Genomic DNA, 22,401 nt, shown 5'->3' with positions numbered 1-22,401 from the left:
GGCCTGGCGTTAGAGTACTTACAGTAGCCTCTGACCCCAATCCTAAGTCGACGCTATGACTTATGTCGGCTGAATTGGGGAAAAGCTCACCGGGCACGTCTTGTTGATTGTTGGGCGGTCTTTGTCTACAGGCAAGTAGAATAGAGGTTACGGCATGAGGTTGTGATTGCCCGCTGCAAGGCGCGGTTCACGTCGCCCGAGTACCCGGGCCCTGGAGGGATGACGACGGTGCTGGGCGGTCACGTGAAAGACCACGGCCAGTGTGGTAGTGGGGCAGGTATTGCTTGGCTTCCTGTCCTTGGCAAAAGAAATCGAATTGGGCCTTCCTCCTCCAACCCCGAAATCCTCACAGCAAAAAAATCTCAAAACCAACTTCGTCGACGCGGACTGAACCCTAACCCCAACCCTTCTTCGCTGTCGTCGACGACAAGCACGCGCATTTCCATCCATCTTTCTCGACAGCTGAGCTCACGGAACGTGCTGGTCAGTGAATCAGTGAGGGGAACAATGACGGGACGCGGGAGAGGTCGTCCTGGCACGCGGCAACAACAACCGGCCGAGGGAACGACGGTTGCTGTCCGGCGTACCATGCGTCTCCAGCAGCAATCTCCGCCACCTACTCAAGGGGAGCAGGCAGAGCAGCACCAGCTCCAGCAACAGCAACAGCAGGTTCATGATGCTCAGATTGACCCAGCTATCACTGGTGCTCAGGAATCAGGGATGCCTCCTCCTCCCGTCCCAGCCCCGAAAGGCCAAAGCAAGGATTCTGAGCAGGCCTTCGTTGAAGTTGCTCGTCGAAGCACGCGCCGTGATGCTCGTGCTGAGAGCATGGTGAGCGTTAATAGCGTTCTCACCCGTGTCTCTGGCACGGACGCCATCTCCTCTCAGCCAGAAACCCCAAGTAAGAGTACATGGCCAATTTACCTCGAATCGTCATATTAATTGTCTGCAACAGGTTTTGCTTTTCGTAGGGGTACATCAACATCTTTCACTGGTGCCCCGGCTCGTGGGGTATCCATTGACACAGTTTCCGAGCTGGGCAGAACTCCGGCAAGGAGGGGAAAGGAGAGACTTTTGATGAGCCGCATGTTGCCACATCTCTTCGCTTCAGCGGACAAACTGTTCACTCTCCTAGCCACAATACATCCTCAACAGAGGGACCCTGATGAGCAGGCAGCTTTGGAAGAAGAGTTCGAAATGTACCGCTTACGTTATATCTCCAACAACAGCGAACCCAGCATCAACCTCAAGCACGTTCTTTCGGCCATGGAAGTCGACCCTAACTCGCCGGCCGGCTCTGACGCCTGCAAGACTGTGACGCTCGCCAACCTTGCGACAATGTTCGATCGAATTGATGTGATTCAGCAGGGTAAAGCCGAAGACGACTTGGCCGACTTGCAGGTTTGCGATGACATAATCGCCCAGTCTCTGGTAGTGGATGGAGTCGAGAATTCGGCGGTCCTTAAGCCAGAAGACATCATGACCCTAGTTGTGGAAATCCGGACGCTTTTGTTCATGCTCACCCTCCAGAATTTCGAGGCGCAGAACCAGCTTCCCGTAAGCCGATCGGAGATATTGGCGGATACGTTCTGTCAAGGGGTCCCAAGTGTGGAAGCAGTGGAGGACTTCAAACAAGGCAACAAGGATGCTTTGCCGCTGAGGTTGGTTCCGGGCATTGACCCCAACGGCGACCCTTGGCACAAGGAAGGGTATATTACACGGCTGCAGTCCATCTGCGGATGCCTGCCCAACGAATCCATCGACGACGCCGCTCTTCATGCTTGCTTGGAGCATATCAAGAAATTGTATGACCCTCACACGTCTCTACGGACTATTAGGGATAGCCTGGAGACCTGTTTCCAGGAAACCAAACGACAACTACAGCCTGTGCCACCGGGGCCGTCTTACCTAGCTACACAGTATGGCGCGCCGGATTCCTCGGCAGAGGAAACACAAATCCAGTCTCAGTTGGAGAGTGAGTCACTGGCAGTTACTGGGTATGTATACAACCTCCTAGGCTACTGGGCCTCTATGCTAATATGATATCTGTTGCAGGCAAAGACAATTGAATTATTTGGCTTCCCTTCAGAAGATACCTCTGGAATCTGATAGCGAAGCTTCACAAGCACAAGATGGAGGTTTCTCGACAACCCAGGATATCTTCGGAAGACCCCATGAACTCCCATTGAGCAGTTACCCCCCCATTGGGCGCGCCCCATACCCCCCTAGCTTCGACGCTCAACAATCGCCGCCTTTGGTGTACCCTAGTAATCCGAGTGCTTTTCAAAACGGCACTCTTTACGCACAGTCCGCCGCCCAGCTAGGCCGACCTAAGAGAGCTTCGCCGAGCGGTAATGATAGTGTAGTCGATGGATCAGATGCGAGCAAACCGCCAGCCAAAAAGCCAAGGACCCGTCGCCCGAGGCCTGCTGTCCCCACTCCTGCCGCAGAGGGTGCAATGGGGGATGTTGGGACGCCGTCTTCATCTGCCGCTACTGCTGCTGCCGCTGTCGCTGCTGTGGCTAGGTATTCACCGTCCTCAGGCACGCAGGCCGAGCCTGACCTCGACGTCGTGTCGCAACGCTCGAGGGAGCTATCGGCAGCTAACCGGAAAGCCAGAGGACCACAGAGTCGGTCGCCCTGGCTTCGCGATGACATCAGGATGTTGATCAAGGCAGTGGACACGTACAAGTGCAAATGGAGCGTCATCGAGAAGGAAATAAAGAATGGGAACATCCCTTTTGAGCGCCCTCGTGACCAGCAGGCTTTGCGAGACAAAGCTCGCTTGCTAAAGCAGGACTTCTTAAAGTGAGTGACTTGACACCTTGCTTACTAAACCTTATCTGGCCGCTACTGACACGTCTGGTACAGGGCTGATGCTATTTTGCCTCCGTCCTTTGATCTCGTTGTGCTGGGTAAGAAAGAGAAAGAAGCTGTGAAGGCATGCGGCAAAAATCCCGATCGCAAGGAAGACGACGTCCGGAACGGGTTTCCCATCAATACTGATTATCAAGCGCAAGAGCCGATGCAGGAGCAAGCAAGCGCCGCCGAAGCGGAGGACCAAGCGCAGGTACAGGGCGAGGAACAACCGGACATGCAACTCGAAACACAGGCGGAGGTACAGACTGAGGCGCAACCCGAGGCCTCGGCAGTGGTCTCAGCTGAGGTGCCTGTCGATGCAGAAGCGATAGAAGCTGCTTCCACATCATAGGGTCCATTTGTGTATCTGATCGCTGATGCTACGCAGGTGAGGGCCGTAGCAGAGAGTGATATAAGAAGCCGTGCCTACGAGTACGCCCCAAAGAGAGCAAGCAGCCATACTAGAAAACAAATCATGCTTTTATGAGCCAAGGCAAGGCTATATGTCCTTTTTGAGGAATACGAAAAGGAAGAGATGGGTACAATGGATGCTCGGACCAACTGTATCCTTAAGTGCAGGCTGGGACTACCGTTGAGGAGAACCAATTGACAGCAAGAAGGGCTCACGATAATGCAATCTGAGTAAGGTAGTCAGTATCAAGCTGTCGTTCAAGCCGAAAAGGAAGGCGGCCACCTAGACCGAGTGTGGGATGTAAAGTTTAGCACTGAACAGGTCCAAGTAAAGTATCAATAGAAATCACGAAACAGCGTACTGGTGTTAGCACTGCTGTTATCATGGTGATTACTATGTACTGGCAATCTCGGTTCTGTTTTTCCTTCAGAAGCACAAGTGAGGTGCCCTGGCAGGTTGAACAATGTCAAGTTTGTTTTCCAGGAACAACATCCCGTGTGATTATGTTAGAAATAATTGAACTCGATGATCTACTCAGGAGGCGGGAGGGAAACATCTATGTAGAGGTAGCTATGTAGGTACATATTGGAAAAGTGGTCTGTGCGCTGTAACACCCGCCCCTTGAGGACAAGGTTGGCGATGCACATGGAGAAGCTTGCTCCTGCCGGGAGGCTTTCAGCCTCTAAACTGGCGAGACTGGCAGCGTGGCCCGGGAGCACGGACTCCCTGACACCTCAGTGGACTCCCCCTCGACTGTGCAGTGGAATTGGCAACGTCGCGGGTTTGGGGATACTACCCGCTTGCTGGCCGCACCGTCGCACAGGCAACACGCTACTCCGTTATTCCGTACCTCTATTGTTCTAGCCTCGACTTACTTACCTCAACAACAACAACTTGGGTTTCCCAAATCCACATCACACCTCCAGCACCCATCGTCGCCCTGCCCGCCATGAATTACGGCAAAAAGGACGAGGATGCTGAGACGGGTCTGGTCAAGGTCGACCGGACCCAGGTCTTCCAGGAGGGTGAGTCCGAGTACCTTGGCAGCTGAGGCATTGTTCGTCGGGTGGACGTGGCCCTTATACTCCTAACCTCCTCAAGACTGACCGGTTCGACATACAGCCCGCCTCTTCAACAACTCCCCCATTCAGCCGCGCAAATGTCGTATCCTCCTCACCAAGATTGCTCTCCTCCTCTACACCGGCGAAAGATTCCCGACAAATGAAGCCACGACGCTGTTTTTCGGTATTTCGAAGCTCTTCCAGAACAAAGATGCCAGCCTACGACAGATGGTCCACCTTGTCATCAAGGAGCTGGCCAACTCGGCCGAGGATATCATTATGGTTACCAGCACCATTATGAAGGATACTGGCGGTAGTACCGATGCCATCTACCGCCCGAATGCCATCCGCGCCCTTTGCCGCATCATCGATGTAAGCCGCCCCCTTCCTCGACCCCTTAATGGTTATCCCGATGTGGAGCTAACCCCGACCTTGTGCAGGCCACCACAGTACAGTCCATCGAGCGTGTCATGAAGACGGCCATTGTCGACAGAAACCCCTCAGTATCCTCTGCCGCCCTCGTATCATCATATCACCTTCTCCCCGTCGCCAAGGACGTCGTCAAACGGTGGCAGAATGAGACCTCGGAAGCGGCAGCTAACACCAAGTCGACCGGCGGTTTCTCCCTCGGTTTCGGATCTTCCAACAGAGATCTGCCCATCAACAGCTCGACCATGACCCAATACCATGCCATTGGCTTGCTTTACCAAATGCGCATGCACGACAGGATGGCGTTGGTGAAGATGGTCCAGCAGTTCGGTGCTCCCGGTGCCGTCAAGAACCCCGCTGCTCTCATGTTGCTCGTCCGTCTTGCCGCCCAGCTGGCCGACGAAGACCCCCACCTTAGGAAGCCCATGATGCAGCTGCTGGATGGCTGGCTCAGGCACAAGAGCGAAATGGTCAACTTCGAGGCCGCAAAGGCGATTTGCGATATGCGGGATGTCACCGACGCTGAGGTCACCCAGGCAGTTCATGTCCTCCAACTTTTCCTTACCTCGCCCCGCGCTGTCACCAAGTTCGCCGCTCTTCGCATTCTCCACAACTTCGCTTCGTTCAAGCCGGCGGCCGTTGCTGTATGCAACCCGGACATTGAGCTCCTCATCTCCAACAGCAACCGCTCCATCGCTACTTTTGCCATTACCACCCTACTCAAGACCGGAAACGAGGCCAGCGTGGATCGCCTGATGAAGCAAATTTCTGGCTTCATGTCTGAAATCACCGACGAGTTCAAGATTACGATTGTCGAAGCCATCCGTACTCTATGCCTCAAGTTTCCCAGCAAGCAGGCCGGCATGCTCCAGTTCCTCAGTGGTATTTTGCGCGATGAGGGTGGTTATGAGTTTAAGCGCGCCGTGGTGGAGAGCATGTTCGATCTTATCAAGTTCGTCCCCGAATCTAAGGAGGAGGCCCTCGCTCACCTGTGCGAATTTATTGAGGACTGCGAGTTCACCAAGTTGGCAGTCCGTGTCCTTCACCTCCTCGGTCTTGAGGGACCCAAGACATCCCAGCCTACCAAGTACATCCGATACATCTACAACCGGGTGGTCCTCGAGAACTCCATTGTGCGCGCCGCAGCGGTTACTGCCCTTGCCAAATTTGGTGTCGGCCAGAAAGATCCTGAAGTCAAGCGCAGCGTAGAGGTTCTCCTCACCAGGTGTCTGGATGATGTTGATGACGAGGTTCGCGATCGTGCTGCTCTTAACCTCAAGCTTATGAAGGAAGAGGATGAGCTTGCGAACAGGTTTGTCAAGAATGGTAAGTTCTCGTCTACTTTATGTTGCGTTTGCCGGATGCGATCACATACTGACATGTCAACAGACAGCATGTTCTCGTTGTCCTTTTTCGAGCATCAGCTCGTCACGTATGTTACTTCTGATGACAGGTCGACATTCGAGGCGCCTTTCGACATCTCCAAGATCCCTGTTGTTACCCGCGAACAAGCAGATGCCGAGGATAGGACCAAGAAGCTTACTGCTACGACACCTTCACTCAAGCCACCCAAGGTCGGACCAACCAAGGCGGCTCCCACCAGCGCCGAGGCAGCTGCATCTGCCTCGGCGGCTGCGCAAAAGTATGCGCAGGAGTTGATGCAGATTCCCGAGATGGCAGAATTTGGCGCCGCTCTCAAGTCGTCGCCGGTGGTGGAGTTGACCGAGGCGGAGACCGAATACGTCGTTGGAGTTGTCAAGCATATTTTCAAGGAGCATATCGTGCTCCAGTACGAGGTCAAGAACACGCTTCCCGACACCGTATTAGAGAACGTCTCTGTCGTAGCTACGCCCGCGGAAGAAGAGCTTGAGGAGTTATTCATTATTCAGGCTGAGAAGCTCGAGACCGACGTTCCTGGAAAGGTATATGTGGCATTCAGAAAGGTCAGCGGTGAGGGTTCGCTACCAGTTAGCACCTTCTCCAACGTCCTCAAGTTCACCAGCAAGGAGATTGATCCCAGCACCGGTGAGCCTGAAGAAACCGGCTACGATGACGAGTACGAGGTTGCCGAGTTTGACCTGGCAGGAAGCGACTATGTTATTCCCGTATTTGCCAGCAACTTTGCGCACATCTGGGAGCAGGTTGGCGCTTCTGGGGAAGAGGCGGAGGAGACATTGCTACTCAGCAGCATGAAGAGCATATCAGGTACGTAAAATTCTCTGGTCTTTGGTTTCTGCCAAACCCATTTATTAACATTCTACAGACGCAACCGAACAACTAGCAAAGACTTTGTCGCTACAACCCCTTGAGGGAACAGATGTACCCCTTAACCAGACCACACATACGCTCAAGCTCCTCGGAAAGACTGTCAACGGCGGCAGAGTGGTTGCCAACGTCCGTATGGCTTTCTCGGCCAAGTCGGGTGTTACTACCAAGATCACTGTCAGGAGTGAGGAGGAAGGTGTGGCTGCTTTGATCGTGGCGTCTGTTGCTTAAAGAGCTTAATGAAACGGGCGAGGTATCAACTATGACCTTGGCTTTGGTAACTTGAGGGATGTTGGTTGTTTGGTGTTAGCTTGTTGTCCGCATGGCGTTTTACCCCAAACTTAGTACTCTATTATTAGTCGCGTCATACTATCTGGTAGAGAAAGACAGAATTACTTTCTTTCTTCTGGATAGCATGAGAGTTCTGTAAGTGTTGTGTTGGCTGCTCACAATATGAACAAAACCGCGAGATATCTGATTATACTGTTCGTCCTGCCAGGGTCGACCTCGGGGTCTCGAATCTTTTCGATCTTGTACTCTCTTCACACTGGTAGTCTGATGAACTAGCGATCTGCTGAAGATGATCTACCTGAGTTCAAACATAAGCAGTTAGGCAAGGAACACTAAAAGATCAGCTTGTCAACCATAAACTGTGTACGTACTGATTCTTCAGAAAGGGATCAGGCCCGCACACTTATGCGCCTCGTAGTATATCTAGGGCAAGTGGCTGGGACCTGAGCCGCAACGTCGGAGTCGGAATTCATGCAAGCATAAAGTCACACGAGTGGAAAAGAAAGGTGCGACGTTGACCTCGCTGTCAACATAGTGGGAAATGCGGCGCGTCATAACCAGCAAGAATAACATTGCACAGCATCTTTAAAACAAGCAAGTGTCCCGTTCAGAGGGATATGTCATACCGGGCCAATTTGCCCAGCTTTGAGCCTGCCGAAACAAATGAGTGAAGCTGAATGCTGAAGGGGACCGTGAGGGGAAAGACAACTCACGCGCGCAGAAGGTGTTCCACTCTACATACATGCCGGATCCCCATTTTTTTGATAGAAGATCCACTTTATTTTCTCCTTCTCGGGCTTCGACTTTCTTCTTTTATTTACTTTCGGCTCATTGTCCCCTCCCTATATTTCCCTCAGTCGTCCGTCTCTGATAACTTGCGCCTTGTACAGCGAAAGCACCTCTGAGCAGACTGTTCTCAACGAAAGCCGAACGAGGCATTGGCTCCTGTCTTGACCTTCCAAGGCTGCAAACTTGGGTTGCTTAGCAACACCACAGAGCGATACCGGACGTATAACCGTTATCAGTCATCCGGAGTTCTGGTGTTCACACGAATACAAAGAATCACCCCTTCAAGCCTCACGAGATACTGAATCGCTAGACGCCACGAATACAAACTCCTCGATTCAAAGTCGACATGGTTTACGTGCGACAGGAGAAGCTACCCAACTTGCGGGAATACAAGTACTCGGCCGTCGACCACTCTTTGACGTCCAAATACATCCTCAAGCCATTTTACACCAATGTTGTCATCAAGCTCTTCCCCATGAGCATGGCTCCCAACCTGATCACGCTCACGGGTTTCATGTTCGTTGTCGCCAACTTCCTCACTCTGCTATGGTACAACCCTACCCTCGACCAGGATTGCCCACCTTGGGTCTACTACAGTTGGGCCGCCGGTCTGTTCCTCTACCAGACTTTTGATGCGGTTGATGGCACCCAAGCGTAAGTCATTTCTGTGCCGTCATGTGTCAAACTTACGGAAACAAGGTAGACTGACGATGAACCTCAACACAGTCGTCGTACTCGTCAGTCCGGACCTCTTGGCGAGCTCTTCGATCATGGCGTCGACGCCCTCAACACCTCGCTCGAATGCCTTATCTTCGCCGCCTCTCAGAACATGGGCCAAAGTTGGTACACCGTCGCGACCGTCTTTGCCTCCCTTCTCACTTTCTACGTCCAAACCTGGGATGAGTACCACACCAAGACGCTCACCCTCGGCATCGTCAACGGACCCGTTGAGGGTATCTTGATCCTCGTGGGCGTTTACACCCTGACCGGTTACCTCAGCGGCGCCTCTTTCTGGCAACAGGGCATGCTCCCCACCCTTGGCGTTCCCCAGACCCTCACTTTCGGCACCACCGCCTTGACTCTGCCCAGCTTTCTTTACAATTTCTCCTTTACCGAATGGTACATGGTCCAGGGCACCGTAGTGCTCGTCTACAACACGGTCGAATCTGCTCGCAACGTGATACGCGCCCGCCGCGCCCGCGGCGACCGCTCGCGCTACGCCCTCGTCGGTCTCCTCCCCTTCTTTGCCACCTGGGCGCTCGTGGTCGCCTATTTGTTCCTGCAGCCCAACATTCTGCATGGCCACCTGGTGCCCTTCGTGCTCTTCGCGGGCATCGTCAACGCCTATAGCGTCGGGAAGATGATTACAGCCCATCTCGTCAAGCTCGACTTCCCCTACTGGAACGTCATGGTGATCCCTCTCGGCCTGGGCGTCTTTGACTCCCTCGGCCCCGTCATCCACAGGTATGCACCCGACGGCCTCAAGAACCTCGGGTGGCCCTCAGCTCTTGGCGACGGCGTCTACCAGGTTGCCTACATGTTCTGCATGCTTGGGATGGCGGTCGGCGTGTACGGCAGCTTTGTGGTGGACGTCATTGTTACCATCTGCGATTACTTGGACATTTGGTGCTTGACGATCAAATACCCCTATGTGGAGGGTCAAGATGATCCCAAGGTGTCTAAGCAGGTTGTGGGAAGCAAAGACGAGCTCAAGGAGAAGAGGGGCTAATAACTGTGCCGGTCTCTTCTTACTGTGATTAGAGGTGACAGGATGAAGAATGGAAGCGGACAAAGTTAAGAGGGGGACAATTAATGGACGGCAGGCAGTGCGGGGTCCCGAAGTGATAAGGACATAGCCAACTCGCAATGAGCGAGGGCGCGCGGGAGAAGATGGATGGAAAAGAAGGACATAACCAGGGTATGAAGGACAACTTTTGTGCCAACCCACTGATCGGAGCACCGATTTATACGAAGCAAGTCCCTATCATGACATTCCGAACTCGAGGGAACATGATGGAAGTGACTGCCCTCGTTCTTGGTACACCTACCTATGACGAAGACACGGGTATATACGATACATGATGATGATTATCTGCTTTCCTATCTTTCTATTTCTTATTTTTTTCACTTTCGGGAAAAGGGTGGTTTTGGCCGAGGTGGTGGAGGGACGGTAGAAAAAGAGAGGGATTCGCCGCTTGGCTCAAGAGAACAAAAACCAGGCGAGGGGAAAATGGGTGAACACTTACGTACGCAAACGATAGAAACCACGTCGTGTATTTCTAGCGTTGTTTAGCGCGGCGTTCCTCAGAGGCATGTTTCTAGTTGATATCAACTACACACAGCGTATGCGTAGAGATAGCATGGGGCAGCAAGGCCTATGAAGTCTGGTCATGATTTGGAATATTAGGATCTGGGAGGCTCAAGATCTTCTAGACATTCACGGCAGATAGAAAGAGAAGGGTATCTAAGCCACAAACAGATGATATAGACAGGCTGTGTAGCCTTGGCGTTTCCATCTTGTGGTGTTTGTTCTTCATCACCTAGGTCAAAGACATCGTCAAATACAAATTCCAAAAGACAAACCAACTCCGCTTCTCCAAGACAAATGCAAATGAGGTTCCCGTGATTGCCCCCAATTTACCACCACCCCTTCGAACACCTGTCAAACCGACGAAGATATGGGCTTCGTGGTTGGAAATTCAATACCCATTCATCCAATATTCCACCCAGCCCTCAATATGCTTGTATGTGACTTGATATGCATCCTCTTCGCCCCTGCCATCATTTGGTTACTCGTGTCTCGCTTCTCCTTTGCGTGATATATGCCCGGTGTTTCCGTCGTTCTATACGGTGCTTCTGCCGGGGTATCTCCGTCTAGGTCGCGCCTATCCCCGTACTTCTCGACCGCAGTTCGGGAGCCGCCGCCTCATAGCAACTCGTCGCTCCCACTTGCCACACTCTGTTCGATCGCCTCCAAAATGGCCCTCTCCTCGAACACCGGACCCTGGCCATCACACTTCGCCTGGCCCTTCAGAAGCTCACTGACAGCCTGAATATTGACCAACCCGCGCTGGAAAAGTTCGTGGTTCTGCATCAGGTCCCAAGCCGCACCGGCTGCCAACAAGCGCTCCCCGCTTTCGCTCTTGACCACCCGGTGGCTCGGCGTCTTCTCGTTATGGTTCTCCAGCAGATTAGTGTAAAAATCGGTCGGCTTGTACGACATGGGGCCCGTCGTCATCGGCGTCCCGGCGCTCCCTAGTGGCGACCCAGCGGCGGCAGCACCGACAGCCGCTAAAGATGTCGCCCGCAATATCTCATTCTCGGTGCTGATTTTTTGGAGGTCCTGCTTCAGCTTTTCGTTCTCTGACCTTGTCACCTGGGCTTCTTCCTCCAGCTGTTGGAGACGGTTCTCGAGTTCTTTGACGTGGCGTTCTTTGCGTTCGCGGAAGGCTCGTTGACTAGAGATGATAAAAAGAAAGAGTTAGCTAAGATACTGTGGTTTCGAACGCTCTTCTTGACATGATCTGTAGGGTCCAAGGTATGGGAGCGAAGGTGAAAGAGAGAGGCAACGTGGCACAAGAGGGTATATGTGAGACGTGTGACGGCGTGATTCAAGGGTTCCTCTGCTTGTCTGACGGGACAGGGCAGAAGATAGTCAGAGAGGCGGTGTGTAACGTACGCGGCGCGATTCTGGGCTTTCCGCCTCGACTGAGCGGGTGTCAAGTTTTCGTCTTCATCCGAGTTTGAGCCCTGTCTGCGGGCTCGGGCTTCGTCGGCGGGGTCTCCTTTGGCATTGTTGAGGGATCGTAGGAGGTCGGCTGCGGACTGCTGTTGATGCTGAAGGTGTATGGTGCCGTTCGTAGGCTGCGTGGTCGGAAGAAGTTGCTGGGTCGGAGGAGTCGGGGGCCCGGCAAAGGTCGTTGATTGGTTGTTGAACTGGGCAAACGCCTCGAAATTCTGGAACTGGTCATGTGGGAGCCCGTTCGGAAATTGGTCGAAGATTTCCTGAATGAGGAATGTGTAAGCTATTCGATTGCCCCGGAAGATGGTGCGCTAACGGGCCGGGAGGTGCAGAGGAGGAACATGAATGGCATGCGGAGAAACGTAGGAGCGACAGAGCAAATGCCATTCGGGTCCATAGGTAACAAGCGACAATCAGCAATCCCCCGAGTCTGCTCTTTCATCCGCTTCTTTCTTCCAGTTCCATCTGAATCAAAGCATGGAACTCACCTGTGGAGAGGCGTTGAAGTCGTCCGAAGAGGCCGAGTTTGAATGCGAGGGGGTGAGGGGAGCAATACCGATAAAGTGGTACGGCGGCTGGGCGGCGGCGCCGGCGAAGTATGTTGGGTTTGTATAGTCCATGGTCTGATAAGCTAGTTGATGTGCTCGGGGTATCGTATCGAGTGTTTGTCCATTCGATATCGTGCGTTACCCTGATGTCTTCGTAGCCAAGAAGGATTGTGATCTCCAAAAGCGAACGAAAGGACCTGTGCAGTTTGACGAATGGTCACCTAAAGGAATAGCGGAGCGAGTGTGAAAATGGCAGTTGTTTTCTGACAACAGCCCAGGAACTTGTTCGGTCGAGACCGAGATCGAAAAGGCGAGGGGAAGGCGGGATTCTTGCAGAGGGCTGCACTACCTATAGGTATGGATTCGGTGGCCAGGCAGGGATCTGCAACCAAAGCGCAGCTGGTGGTATATGTAGGTGTATGAAGGCGGGATGAGGGATGGATGGGAAAGGGCACTGAAGTGCCAAAGACGGCAGCACCGAAAGTCGGGTGTGGGGTCACACAGTTAAGAGGCGGGTGTAGAGGGACCTCTAAGCGGTCATTACTGACACCACGGGTCGCCCGAAGCCCAGCCGGCGAGTCTATCCAGGTCCCAAAAACTTACCCTTTTGAGGAAGTGCACAGACCTCTTTTCTCCTCGAGACATGTCCCTCAGCCAAACGTGCTCTGCAACTCAGGATGCAGCATTTCACCCAAAAAGCCCCCTTTTGGGCCAGCTGAGTTGCGAAAAGAAATTTCCCAGCAATATCTGAGTTGAAGAGATAAAAAGGTTGTCGATTTTCCTGGTGGAGAGTACGGAAAGCTGTATGCAATGCTAAGTACTGATGTCTTGGGATACATGCTGAACTAAATGCTTAGGGTGGAATTTTTGGGACCTGGATAGACTGGCCCGCCCAGCACGGTTCGAAATCCCACCAGGAGCAATTACACTCTGCACCCTTGCCAACCAGCCCCAAAACATCCTGCGAAGAAAAAGGGGTCGAGGGCATACCTAAGTTTCCATGTTGCCCATCCACGAGCCGTCTCAGAAGGTTTATCTCGAGGCAGCAACGAGAGGACAGACCGATGCTTACCTCTATTCTTTTCCCTATACTTAACATCTTCAGATGCTGACAGCGCGGCGCTTGGGTGCTCGATTACCCGGGTGACGACATCAATCCCCCCTCAAAGTCTACAACAAAGTTACCAGACGCCCAAACCGACAGCCACATTCTTCTGCAACTCGATATGAAACTTGGGGCCCCGCTCTTAACGCGAGGGGTGATGCTTCAACCGGGCAGCGCGCTTCATGATGTGGTGGTCAAGATCCGTGGTTCGCGTCTGCTCGTCCGGAATCTTGAACAACCTGAAACGTTCCCACACAATTTGTTTTCTTGCCATCGTTATTTCGCCATACTAACAGCGGGGGCAAGACGAGCATCCGTGAAGTACCTATGTAAGCAGGGTCGGCCAAACAAAAGTAAGGTTGTTGTCGAGGTCCAGGTCGAGGCTCCCCCCAACGAAGAGAGAGGTTGTCAATGAGCCCCACTCCGAAGGCCTTCCCGCTCCGGTCGGGTCTGGAGCAAATGATCAGCGACTTTTGGGACCCACTCTCCACTGCTACCGAAGCCATTGCCAACAACTTCGGGGTCACAAGTTTCGCCGGAACGCGTTCCGAGCCACTGACAGCCCAAAATAACTCCTGCTCACTGAAGCTACCGAACGGAACATCTGTTTCAAGCTTTTTTTTTTTCTCATTGTTTCTCGTCTTTTCTGACCCAATTTCTTTTATACAGGTCTCCTGACCGACTACCACGACAGTCCACGTTTGGCGCGCTGTACCAAGAGCGTCTCTTCTTGCAGCTTAGGCATGTGAATGTTGAGAAGCCCTGCCGCGGACATTCGAATACGGGAATATTGGGTAAATACAATACTCAAGACACTCCTGTACAGTCTTTGATGTATCGAAGCGGACAACTGTGTATTTCCACAATCACTGCCTCTTGTTCCCATATTATGGATCTCCATAGCTTCGGTCGTTCTTCTTCATTACGCTTGGGGAGTGAAATGAGTGAGACCATGATATCATCAACTTTCTTTCATTAGCTGAGTTCTCATAACCTGATGTTATGATCTAAGCTCCGCTCTATACACACACCCTCTCGACCCTCGTTGCTTACCACATGAGAGTAACAGAAGTTGCATCGTTTAAACTGAGGCGGCAAAGTGTAAAACCACACCGTTGCAGATCCTCCGTATCTATAAGTGATTATCCCACATTTGGCTCTCGAAGAGCCATAATGTCTTGGAACGAAGGATCATCCTTTCTCACATGCCTACCTTCGCGGTACATCATGGTCTGGATACTCTGCCGCATCAGTAATGCGAAACAGGTCATTTCTGGCGCCTATGACCACACACGGTTCACGATTTCCCACTCATAACCTCTCTCGTGAGCCGGCAAGCTCTGGGTAGGAGGCTGGACTGACTGGCAAAGGACTGCGGGCTATACTCGTTGGCCTCACGGCTACTGGGACATATTTTTCTCGGGTTTACAGATCATAAGACGTGATGTTAGACATCCCCGGCCAGGCTTTACCATGCTCTGGGTAGATGGTATGCGCTCTCTGGTCTTCATCTCCTTCACGTGGAGCTTGTGCACCATAGCCCGTTTGTGAGAAACTCATCAGACCGAAAGATCCCTACATTGTTGTAAGATGAGATTATGCGGTATGCCATGTTTCGATCCCACGCGCTGTGATGCAGGTGAGTGGTCTAATCCACGAAATATTTTTCTCCATTACTTACTTTATATGTCCTCAATGAGCCGTATGGTACCATCAAGGAAGCTATGGGGAAATCTTCCCAGCCATTGATTCAATATACAGTTAGTTGTCATCTCGAGGGGTAAAAAAAAGTCATCTGAGAATATGGGTTGTTGACGTCCACGGCCAGCCTCAAACCCAAGAAGGACCTAACAAAATGGCCGTTATTCACTTTCGTCTCTTTGTTCGTTCCCTTCTTCCTTCTCAGTCGATCTTTTACGTGGTATCAAACTGGCCTAGTGAAGTAGCAAGCTATTTGTATGAGCAAAGAAAACTCACTGGACATTGCACCAACTCATGGCTGGTTAATCAATACTATTGGCGCCGACTCGGTCTGGATATAGAGGTGCTGGCAAGGATTTGAGCTGTTTTTGTCATCCTTTGGCTCGACTTCTTATATATGTCAACTTAGTCTACTGTGATTGAGATGCGGCATTCTTTCCTCTCTCTAGAGTCAATGCCTAGAGACATGATAACAAGAGGCCGCCGCATTGGCACATGATACTTTGTTTTCTGGCTTTCCTGTCATCAGCAAAGCGAACCAGTGCCTGTCTCTTCCCAGGTCTTGCTGGCTTCTCGACGAAAGATCTATTCACTACACGTCCTTTCCATGTTGATTTCCAGGTTGGCAGTAGGTTTTTCATGTTACAATCAGAAGGGTAATATAGGTACTTATTTCGAGACTGCCCCTGCAGTGGGATTGGTCGCAGGCAATGACGGAGACACGGATCAAAGCCGCAGTCGTCGTTTCCGAAAAATGGGACGGCAGACAAATCACACCGTGACAACATTGGAAGGACGAACGCGCGCACTGCCTCCTAAGAGGAAAGAACAACCCTCCTTTCACTTGCGGGCATTGCAGAGGGGCGGGGCCTACAGAATTATCGGGCGAACCGCGGAGAGCTGGGTATAAAAGAAAGCACCCACGACAAAAATCCCAACCGCCTCTGCTCCTACTCAACAACACCTCGCGAACCACCTTTGCTTCCCACCTAGAGGTACTCAACAGGAAAGCCAAACAAGGTCGTGATTGCTCCAGTCACAAAATCCGAACCCCAGCCGCGCAGCGGGCGAGTAGGTAGTTAGAGCGCAGCAGCTTGTCTTTCCTACTATGCAGTTGAAGATGGCGCTCGAACCCGTCAAGCCGACCGCGACAGTTTCGCAAGCGCCCCCTCGACGCATTCCCGCGATTGAGGTTTACTCTGCGAGCCAACCTGAAGAAAAATCGAACACGATAGCTATACCAGTCTATACCCCTACCCCTCCAAGCCCCGATATGCTACAACCGCGACATGCTCGCCATGCTCATCTGATGGCGAGCGAAATCAAGTTGCAAGAGTGGCTGCGCGCTCAGTCTGCATTGGCAGCTGCGACATCTCCTGATCACAAGCCCACAACAACCGACATAGAAGGTACGTTGTCCCGGCCTTTTTCTTTCCTCTTTCCACACTCAACCCTACTGCTCCTTGATAGCCAGTTATGCCAATGGCGGCCGGCAGCCAGGCCCTCCAATAACTTCCATTCCCTTGCTTTGGCGAACTGAAATATCGTCCTTGCCAACTTGCAAGTCATCTCCATATTCATCCTTCCTTCATACTCTCCTCCATCTGCCCAAAACTTCTTCATTAGCAAAGTGCAACCAGCCCAGCCATCCAAATGGATCCTTTTTCGTCACCTCCATCTAACTCATTCATATTTTCGCCTACAGACACGACGAAGGCATCCAAGCCGGCTACTTTTAATACCGTCGGCACCCTTCACAATCCCAATGCAACGGCACCGATACACCCTCCCACTCGACGGCCTCGCACTCGTCGATTCAACGGACTCCAGTCACCTCCGGGCCACTACGGTTACGGTCCGTTCCCCAATTCACTCCTATCGGCTTTGCCCGTGGCAGAAGCGGAGATATCACCCCCTCTCACAAAAACTACCTTGCCACATTATTCGCCTTTGCAGCAAAACCTTGATCGAGCCGTCAGCCCCTTTGCCGATGCAGAGAAATCTCAAGCTGCTGTCATGTCACTTCCTGCCATCAGAGCTGGAAATCTTCCAGCACCTTCGACTGCGGCCTTGGGCGCCCTTCCCGACCTGAAGGAGAACACTTCAGCGACTGGAGACGATGACAGCTCCACTGGAGATGATATACTCCTTGCGTCAACCTTCTCTGTCAAGAGTCTCACGAGCCTCGCATCGTACCCGAACCCTATGCAGAAGAAAGCTCAGAACACTCTCGCTCTGGCCAAGGCACGTACAGCTCATTATGGCATCAACAAACCTGATACACCCTCTTCGCTTCTCAGCAAGCCCTCATTCACTGGATGGAATCAGTCTGCTATTCCATACGGCACCACATCTGCCGCTATAGGAACCCCCCAACCTCTTACGGCAGGCCCACCGGGGCAGCGACCGTACAAGCCATCGACCGCGGAATCTACTTACAGGATCTTCCGCTCCTATGATGACGAGAGATTACCTCTCCGTAACTCGCCAGGTTTCCTGTCCATGGAGAATGACTCCAGTGTCCGCGGTAATTCTGCGCTTCAGTCACTTTCGAGCAGGAACAAAGAACTTCATGGACCAGGCGATCGACTGCATTCAGTTTTAGTTTCAGGAGCAACTCCAGTTGATGACCGTCTTAAGGTGGCTCGGACTTCTTTCCTTGAAGATACAGAAGATATATCTCAGCAGCGTTTCGGCAACAATGGCTATTCACCAAACAAGGTCCCAAATCTGGACACTCTGCCCCTTGACAAAGCCATGCATTACTTCAGGGACGACTTGCCCAGCAGCTACTCTGGGCAACTTCCCACCTTAGATGATCATCAGCACGAGCGTTATCCTCTTCAATCTAGAGCTCTGGCCTGGAACCAATCACCGGAAGAAGAAGCATGGAGAAGAGAGAGAGTAGACCGAATATTCTACTCGGGCGTGAGGCTACTCGAGAATAAGGCTAATGAGCTACTGTCCATCTCCTCTGCTAGAACTTCGGAGAGCAAACTCGGGGTCATTGGAGGTGAGCGCAGAGAGCCCAACAGTAACGATGAGAAGGAGTGTGGCGACCCTTTGGTGACTATGGCGCTGGCTACGCTGCTTGCTTGCAAGCAGGGTTCGAAGCTCAATGATCCACAGAATCCCTTTCCGTCTGATTGGAGCAAAGCTGATCCAGCATGGATTGATACATCTGAGGATGGCAACAAGAGTTTCTTCACCACGAAGCCAGAGCCGGTGAAGAAGAAGATGGCCAGACGGGTCACTAGACGCGGATACTGATGCCGCCAGCTGGGATATTGACCCTGTAGCTAGTTACCTATCCCTTTTGCATCGCAAGTTCGCGCTACATTGTTTCATTTTATTAATCGTCAGAAATGGGTTGTTTGGATGATTGCTATACATCCAGCTAGTTCTCACCATATATGGATAGCGACCATGCGAGCCGGTCATAAGTCAAATTGAGGGGAGGGGAACGAAAAATAAACTGCGTCTATGGCGTTCAGGTATAACTGTTGTATTTCCTATCTTCCTAATCCCCTTTGCTGAGCATGGTTATTCGGGTTGAATTTCAGAGATTGGAGACTTTGAAGATATCACGTCTATATATCGTCTGCCATGACCAGGCGTCAACTTCCTTTGTGTCATCAAACAGTCACTCTATTGACTCATGATGATTCGCACCATCATGGTTGTTGACACTTCATCGTTATTATTAGTCTTATAATAGTTTCGATAGAAACTGATCCTCTCAATCGCTGCCGCTGTTCCCTTTGATGCTCATAGCTTTATGCAGTTCAAAAGTTTCCTAGCACTCATTTATTGTCCAGTGTCAGCGACAAAAGCCACCAGTCTTGTCGTCGATATCGCAACATCCTTTAACGTGTCGTTCGAGCATCATGCGGTATACGGGGAAGAGGGGAAGTCATGCATGAGTTATGGGAAGCCAAAACGTGAAAAGGATGAACAAGATGCAACTTTGTATCAAAAAGACACAATGATATGTATCAATAAATATTCACCAAAAACATTTATACAAAAGAAAAAAAAGGTCAATCTCAAGTGTTCAATTGAACTATTTGAATTTGCACACCACTCAGGGGATGCATCGCCCTCCATCTATCCTTCAGCTCCTTCCACATTTATTTCCCCCTTGACAGCACGAGCATCTTGTCTTCTCGGGTGTGGCGTAAAATTTCCGTGTTTACTAGCATCAATTCAACTTTTCTTGTCACGAAAGCTGAAATGAAAAAGAGGGTGTCCTCCATCACGAAAAGAAGAGACAGAATTAAAGAGGTGAAAAAGAAGATATACCTCGTCCATTTGTATGTGACACAGGTATGGATGGGTAGTAGTGTCGTATATATCAGGTGTCATCAAGTTACACGCTCTGTTTCGCTTCCCTGTCTGTTTCGTTTGAAGAAGAAAGAAAGGGAAAAAGAAGAAAAAGAGAGAGAAAAAAAAAAGAACGAAAACCACCACCAGAAAAAATATTAAGAACCAGACCCAATACAGGGAGGAATGACAAGCGCTACAAATTCCCCTCAATCTTCTTTCTCTTCATCCTGCCTTCCAGGCCTGCCCTGCTTTGTGCTAACTACCTGACCGATCATACTATATATATGTTCTCTCATTCCATCAATCACAAGCCGTTGGCAAATGTCAAAAGCTTTCGAAAAACATATCCATCCAGAAACATGTGCCCGGTCCACTCGATCAAAGCAAGTTACTCTGCCCTTCGCCAATCATAACCCTTCTTTATAACTCCTGTCAGCTTATTAATTCATTACCGGGGGCCGGCCGCTCTAGGCATGTTGCCACCGCGCCCGGGTAGTTGGAAGTCTGGGTTAGAGTTGAGAAACAGATCTGAGCCATCAGCAGGACCAGCGCCGGGGCGATTAACCGGCCGCCGAGGTACCACATTTCCTCCTCCTCCTCCTCCTGCATAGACTCCCGCTACGGGGGGAGGCATCGGTGTGTTGGCGGAGTTCCAACGCGGGTTGATGCCTCGCTGGGATATCGAGGTGAAGTTAGAGTTTTCGGACTCAGCCGGGCTCCTAGCTCGGTTGGGAATGTCGTCATATGAGTTGGATGCTGGGGGTGGCTGCATGGAGATGGGCGGTGGCCTTTTGTCTGCGGCGGCTGAAGGCTCAGCAAAGCGCGGATCGACGTCTTCGTAATAATCACTGGCCACTGTAGCTGTGACGGCTTCAGAAATCGGACGTGTTGGACCACGGGCTGTTGGTGGCGCTAGTCCCGGGGTGCTTCCCCCAAGTCCTTGGTTCCATGCTTGTCTGGGCGGTACGTAAACGTCGTTGGGCCTGATCCGTCAGCAATGATCATCACTCTTGGCTATGTTTGGAAGCATCACTTACCCGTCTTGGCTATGACCATTCGCGTCATTGCCGCGATCCGGGTCTGGAACCCTGGCTTGCTGCATAGCCAACATGCCGGCGACATCTGAATCACTGTCCCTGATTCCGTACTGCCCAACGCCCGGATTTGCGGGAGAAGCATCCAGCTCTACGGCAGGTCCGGGCATGCCGTCATCGATGCCGGGGAGCGGAGGAGGAGACTCGGCTCTTGGGAGCGAGACACGTCTCGGGTTGTATGCCGAATACTGAGGTCCTGGTTGTTCAGGGTTCCCATATCCCGGCGCAGCAAATTGAGGGCCGGGGGACTGTTGCCTATTAGCGTACGGCGCTGGTTGACTGGGACCATAGGTGCCCACACCAGGGCCAGGTCCATAGGGAGCACCTGGCGATGGCCTTCGGTCCGGCCCGCCTTGGTATCCTTGAGGCGGCGGGCCTCGGCCACCTCTTGGTCCTGGACCTCCGTATCCGCGGGGCGGCGGACCATAGCCTCCTCTTCCTCGTCCTGGTGGGCCATAGCCTCCTCGTCCATTTTGGGGAGGTCCACCACCTCTTCCAGGTCCGGGAAAGCCACCACGTCCACGGTAGCCTCCGGGCGGCATACCACCCCTACCCCGTGAATTCAAACGCTCATTTTGAGGGCCACCCCTCATGGCATATCCATCTTGAGGTGGTAGTGGGTTCCCGTACTGGTCTCGGCCAACAGGTGTGGTAGATGGTGATCGAGAGGGCGCACCATCCATAAAGTTGGGTGGCGTGCTATCGTTGACTAGTGTCGCTGGTGACCGATCGATGGGGCTAACCGACGTAAGTGGGATTCTTTCCTCGCTACGGTCGTCCTTCTTCTCGAAAGTAGTGAATTCGGGCAGCTTGTCTCCTCCGCCGTTCGCGCCGCTGATCATGGGTACGGTTGGTTGAGGGCCGGTAACCTGCGTGACAGGGGCAGTTTGTGCCTGACGGTTGTAGTAGTTCTCTCCACTCATCTCAGCATTTTCTGCAATGCGCTTCCTGTTCGCCTTCCTGTTAACAAGTGTTCGGCGCATGGCGCAGGTTACGAGGCCGCAAAACGCTACCAAGATGGTGGCGGCAACGACAATATAAGAGCCCCATGATAAGTGTGGAATGAAGAGTAACACATCCACGAGGAAGCACAACAGGCAGACAATAAAGTCAACAAAGCTGACAATGAATAGGATCAGGAGGTACCGCGCTGAATGGGATGGTGAGTGAAAATGGGCCACAATAGCAAGGACGAAGTTAATCAGGGTGATCAAGGCAGCGACTGGATGCACAATCAGGATACTTGAAAGTGTAGAACGGGTTGCTCTGGGGATGTCGAAGTCCGAGTTGATTTTGTCAGAGAAGGCGGCTGTAAGAATCAGCACTTGACACAAGACATTGAAGTGTGACATGGAGCGAGACACTACACGCGCAACAACTCACAGGTATCGTAGCCAATTTCTATAGGACTACAGCCGCTTGAGGTGCAGTAACCAAAAACGCCAAAGCTCAAATCGCCCACATCTTTGATCTCGAAGCTGCTCAAGGGGATTTGCTTGATGATTGGCGTGGATATGGTGGCCAGCGTGAGAAGCCCGAATGCTGCAAAAAGCAGCACCGCGAGGGGCGTCGCGGGCCGCAACATGGTAAAGATTGTTGCACTTCAGGCAGGCAATGAGTCGGAATAGGCGAAGGTCAAGAGCCGGGTCGTCGACGAAGAATTTCCAGCGTCCTCAGGACGTGGCCAGGAGGATGGTGGTGAATTGGCGCCTTTTGCGTTGCCAATGGAGGCTTTCTGGACGGACAGATGGTGTAACCAGAATTGGAGGGTGGGGTTGA

At 52.1% G+C, this 22,401-nt stretch overlaps 6 protein-coding genes across 6 annotated transcripts; 4 read left to right on the top strand and 2 right to left on the bottom strand.

The window, feature by feature from the left end:
• Window positions 1–507: 507 nt before the first annotated feature.
• NEUTE1DRAFT_70786 (uncharacterized protein) lies at window positions 508–3,365 on the top strand (the record flags this gene model as incomplete). Its single annotated transcript, XM_009857106.1, has 4 exons — window positions 508–901; window positions 956–1,997; window positions 2,056–2,808; window positions 2,872–3,365. 4 exons carry the CDS (start codon window positions 508–510, stop codon window positions 3,209–3,211), a joined length of 2,529 nt encoding a protein of 842 aa, XP_009855408.1.
• A 788-nt stretch (window positions 3,366–4,153) lies between these two features.
• NEUTE1DRAFT_70784 (uncharacterized protein) lies at window positions 4,154–7,559 on the top strand (the record flags this gene model as incomplete). Its single annotated transcript, XM_009857104.1, has 5 exons — window positions 4,154–4,296; window positions 4,394–4,704; window positions 4,773–6,087; window positions 6,151–6,966; window positions 7,025–7,559. The coding sequence occupies 5 exons, from the start codon at window positions 4,221–4,223 to the stop codon at window positions 7,255–7,257; spliced, it is 2,751 nt and encodes a 916-aa protein (XP_009855406.1).
• An 893-nt stretch (window positions 7,560–8,452) lies between these two features.
• NEUTE1DRAFT_149472 (uncharacterized protein) lies at window positions 8,453–9,835 on the top strand (the record flags this gene model as incomplete). Its single annotated transcript, XM_009857103.1, has 2 exons — window positions 8,453–8,760; window positions 8,833–9,835. 2 exons carry the CDS (start codon window positions 8,453–8,455, stop codon window positions 9,833–9,835), a joined length of 1,311 nt encoding a protein of 436 aa, XP_009855405.1.
• A 1,110-nt stretch (window positions 9,836–10,945) lies between these two features.
• Window positions 10,946–12,468, bottom strand: NEUTE1DRAFT_89466 (uncharacterized protein; the record flags this gene model as incomplete). Its single annotated transcript, XM_009857102.1, has 3 exons — window positions 10,946–11,564; window positions 11,786–12,111; window positions 12,337–12,468. The coding sequence occupies 3 exons, from the start codon at window positions 12,466–12,468 to the stop codon at window positions 11,033–11,035; spliced, it is 990 nt and encodes a 329-aa protein (XP_009855404.1).
• A 3,854-nt stretch (window positions 12,469–16,322) lies between these two features.
• Window positions 16,323–18,472, top strand: NEUTE1DRAFT_125412 (uncharacterized protein; the record flags this gene model as incomplete). Its single annotated transcript, XM_009857101.1, has 2 exons — window positions 16,323–16,611; window positions 16,908–18,472. 2 exons carry the CDS (start codon window positions 16,323–16,325, stop codon window positions 18,470–18,472), a joined length of 1,854 nt encoding a protein of 617 aa, XP_009855403.1.
• A 1,210-nt stretch (window positions 18,473–19,682) lies between these two features.
• On the bottom strand, window positions 19,683–22,207 carry NEUTE1DRAFT_132620 (uncharacterized protein; the record flags this gene model as incomplete). Its single annotated transcript, XM_009857100.1, has 3 exons — window positions 19,683–20,511; window positions 20,566–21,931; window positions 22,006–22,207. The coding sequence occupies 3 exons, from the start codon at window positions 22,205–22,207 to the stop codon at window positions 19,977–19,979; spliced, it is 2,103 nt and encodes a 700-aa protein (XP_009855402.1).
• Window positions 22,208–22,401: the final 194 nt, after the last annotated feature.

This window comes from Neurospora tetrasperma (assembly GCF_000213175.1).
Source record: "Neurospora tetrasperma FGSC 2508 unplaced genomic scaffold NEUTE1scaffold_81, whole genome shotgun sequence".
Classification (NCBI taxonomy): Eukaryota; Fungi; Ascomycota; class Sordariomycetes; order Sordariales; family Sordariaceae; genus Neurospora; species Neurospora tetrasperma.
This window is presented reverse-complemented; position numbering and strand designations above follow the sequence as displayed.